At 64.6% G+C, this 3,920-nt stretch overlaps 1 protein-coding gene across 1 annotated transcript; it reads left to right on the forward strand.

The window, feature by feature from the left end:
- Positions 1-706: 706 nt before the first annotated feature.
- On the forward strand, positions 707-3,407 carry LRRC4B (leucine rich repeat containing 4B). The gene is made up of 2 exons (XM_027910241.1): positions 707-2,843; positions 3,208-3,407. Exon 1 carries the CDS (start codon positions 750-752, stop codon positions 2,754-2,756), a length of 2,007 nt encoding a protein of 668 aa, XP_027766042.1. The 5' UTR covers positions 707-749; the 3' UTR covers positions 2,757-2,843; positions 3,208-3,407.
- Positions 3,408-3,920: the final 513 nt, after the last annotated feature.

Raw genomic sequence — 3,920 nt, forward strand, 5'->3', positions numbered from 1 at the left:
GGGCGCGGGGGGGCGTTGTACACGCGTGTGAGCAGCGAGCAGGGGCACACGTGTAAATGCACATGAATGAGATCTGGGACACGCTACACTCGTGTGTCTGCACATGGACATGCTATGGGACCTGCTATACATGTGTGTAAATGCACATGGGTGTGCAGTGGGACACGTCAAAAACATGTGCTTGGTATGTGGGGTGTTCACACCTGTGTGAGCACATGGGTGCCCCTCATGTACCCCTGGAAACCCCCCAGGGACCCCTTAGACCCCTCAATCTCCTTCTGGGGACCCCTCAGTCTCCTCCTGGCGACCCCCCAGTTTCCCCCCAGACCCCTTCTGACCCCTCAGGGACCCCCTAGACCCCTTTATCTCCCTCTGTGGACCCCCCAGACCACCTCTAGACCCCTCCTGACCCACTAATACGCCCTGGGGACCCCTCATACCTCCCACAGACCACTCCTGATCCCCCTGGGGGCCCCCAAGGTGCCCCCAGACCCTTCCTGTTCCCCATGGGGACCCCCATGACCTCCCAGTCTGCTGCTGGGGACCCTCCAGGGAGCACCCTGGGCCCCCAGTCTCCTCCTGGGGACCCTCCTGACCCCCCTGGGAAGCCCTCAGAGCCCCTTATCCCCCTCGGGCACCCCTCGGACCCCTCCTGACTCCCCAGTCTCCCCCAGAGGACCCTCCTAACCCCCTTCTCCCCTCTCTCCCAGCACCACCCGGGGCCCTGAAGCCAGAGATGCCCCTTGACCATGGCAGCCCCGGCGCCCCTTAAGATGCCAGCGGCGTCCCCGGCGCCTCCAGCGCCCATCCTGCTGCTGCTGCTGCTGCTCCTGGCGGCACCGGCGGTGCCGGGGGCCGCGCCCACACCCTGCCCGGCCGCCTGTACCTGCAGCAACCAGGCAAGCCGGGTGATCTGCACCCGGCGCGAGCTGCTGGAGGTGCCCTCGAGCATCTCAGTGAACACCCGCTACCTGAACCTGCAGGAGAACCACATCCAGGTGATCCGCACCGACACCTTCAAGCACCTGCGGCACCTGGAGATCCTGCAGCTCAGCCGCAACCTGGTCCGCAAGGTGGAGGTGGGCGCCTTCAACGGGCTGCCCAACCTCAACACCCTGGAGCTGTTCGACAACCGGCTCACCACGGTGCCAACACAGGCATTCGAGTACCTCTCCAAGCTGAGGGAGCTGTGGCTGAGGAACAACCCCATCGAGAGCATCCCATCCTACGCCTTCAACCGGGTGCCGTCGCTGCGGCGCCTCGACTTGGGCGAGCTGAAGCGTCTCGAGTACATCTCGGAGGCTGCCTTCGAGGGGCTGGTGAACCTGCGCTACCTCAACCTGGGCATGTGCAACCTCAAGGAGATCCCCAACCTCACCGCCCTGGTGAGGCTGGAGGAGCTGGAGCTGTCGGGGAACCGGCTGGGCCGGGTGCGCCCGGGGTCATTCCAGGGTCTGGGGAGCCTGAGGAAGCTGTGGTTGATGCACGCGCGGGTGGCGGCGGTAGAGAGGAACGCCTTTGATGACCTCAAGGCCCTGGAGGAGCTCAACTTGGCCCACAACGACCTGGCCTCGCTGCCCCACGACCTGTTCGCACCCTTGCACCGCCTGGAGCGCGTTCACCTCCACCACAACCCGTGGCGCTGCGACTGCGACGTGCTGTGGCTCAGCTGGTGGCTGCGGGAGACGGTGCCCAGCAACACCAGCTGCTGCGCCCGGTGCCACGCACCGCCGGCGCTGCGGGGCCGGTACCTGGGCGAGCTGGAGCCGGGCCACTTCACCTGCTACGCGCCCGTCATCGTGGAGCCGCCGGCTGATCTCAACGTCACCGAGGGCATGGCGGCCGAGCTCAAGTGCCGCACGGGCACAGCCATGACCTCGGTCAACTGGCTGACGCCCAACGGGACACTGATGACGCACGGCTCGTACCGGGTAAGGATCTCAGTGCTGCATGACGGCACACTCAACTTCACCAACGTGACGGTGCAGGACACGGGCCAGTACACCTGCATGGTCACCAATGCCGCCGGCAACACCACGGCCTCGGCCACGCTCAACGTCTCGGCTGCCGACGCCGCTGCTGCTGCCGCTGCCGCTGCAGCGGCGGCCACAGGCTATACCTACTTCACCACGGTCACTGTGGAGACCACCGAGGGCGGCGGCGAAGAACAAGCCCCCCAGACCCCGCCAGCGCCCACGGCACCTGGATGGGACCCCTCTGGTGGCTCCACGGCGGCACCGGCCACGCGTGCCACAGGGAAGCCCTTCACGGTGCCCATCACTGCCGCTGCCGCTGCAGGCGCTGGGGCGGCAGGCGGAGGTCTCCAAGACCTGGACGACGTTCTGAAGACCACCAAGATCATCATCGGGTGCTTCGTGGCCATCACCTTCATGGCGGCCGTGATGCTGGTGGCCTTCTACAAGCTGCGCAAGCAGCACCAGCGCCACAAGCACCGTGGGGGCCCCGCGCGTGCCGTGGAGATCGTCAATGTTGAGGACGAGCTCTCGGGGGGGCCTGGTGGGGGCGGGGGGGGTGTTGGGGGCACGGCGGGGGGGGTGGGGACATCAGGGGACAACAGGCTGGCGCTGCCAGCGCTGGAGAGAGAGCACCTGGACAGGTACGCAGCGCTGGCTGCCCACTACGGGGGCCCGGCAGCGGCACTGGGGTGCGGGAAGACCCCCCTGCTCAACTCGGTGCATGAGCCACTGCTGTTCAAGAGCCCCTCCAAGGAGAATGTGCAGGAGACCCAGATTTGACCGCTCCCCCCCCAAAAAAATGAGGGGTGGGGACCCCCTTCTCCTGCACAGAGACTCAGATCTGACCCCCCCGGAAAGGGGGAATGGGGACCCCCTCCTAGACCTAGACTTGACCCCCCTGAAATGAGGGGAACAGGACCCCCCCCTCCTGCCCAGAGGCTTGGATCTGACCCCCCCAGAAAGGGGGAACGGGGACTCTCTAAACATGGACTTGACGACCCCTGAAATGAGAAGGTGTGGGGACCCCACAGACCTGGACCTGACCTCCTGAAATGGGGGAACAGGGACAATCCTCTTGACCTGTGGACTGGGATGTGACCCCGCCCCAAAATGAGGGGCATGGAGACCCTCCCCCTAAACCCCAGACTTGGACCTGAACCCCCTGAAAAAGGGGAGAGTGCCCGTCCCCCCCCCAGCCTGGACTTGACACCCTGAAATTGCGGGGAAAAAGGGACCCCCCTAAACCTGGACTTGACCCCCCTGGAAAGAGGGGGAGTGGGGACCCCCCTTAAACCTGGATCTGACCCCCTACAAACCCCTCCTGTTCCAGAGCCCCTCCAAGGAAAATGTGCAGGAGACCCAGAACTGACCCCCCCCAAAAGAAAATGAGGAGTGGGGCCCCTCTTCTCCTGCCCAGAGACTCGGATCTAACCCCCCCCAAAAAGGGAGGGAACAGGGACCCCCATAAACCACAGACGTGAATCTGACCCCCACAAAGTGGGGGGGAGCGTGGGGACCCCCTCACACCACAGACCTGGATCTGACTCCTCTGAAATTAGGGAGTGGGGACACCCCCCCAAACTTATGAACCTGGATCTTACACACATCCCCCCCCTCAAAACTAGGGACAGAGGAACCCCCCGGAACCACAGACCTGGATCTGACCACCCCAAAACAGGGTGAGGAGTATGGGGACCCCCCCCGCCTCAAACTTAAATCTGACCCTCCCTTCCCAAACAGGGGGCACACAGGGGGATCCCATAGACCCAGCTCTGACCCCCCAAGAGGAGGGGGGGCATCAGAACCCTCCCCCCAAAAAATCCCACCCCGTGGTTCCCACCTGCCCATTTTTTCGGGGGGAGGGGGAGAATTGGGGGGCAGGTTTAGGGGAGGGAGGGGCAGATTTTGAGAGGGGAACATGGACTTGGGGGGAGGACTTGTGTG

Source organism: Empidonax traillii, unplaced genomic scaffold (genome assembly GCF_003031625.1).
Source record: "Empidonax traillii isolate 1590-97213 ecotype Southwest subspecies unplaced genomic scaffold, ASM303162v1 scaffold3011:size38310, whole genome shotgun sequence".
In the NCBI taxonomy this organism is placed as follows: Eukaryota; Metazoa; Chordata; class Aves; order Passeriformes; family Tyrannidae; genus Empidonax; species Empidonax traillii.

Bases quoted from the DNA above. Each gene is read 5' to 3' on its own strand.
- LRRC4B (XM_027910241.1), top strand. From the start codon at position 750: ATGGCAGCCCCGGCGCCCCTTAAGATGCCAGCGGCGTCCCCGGCGCCT.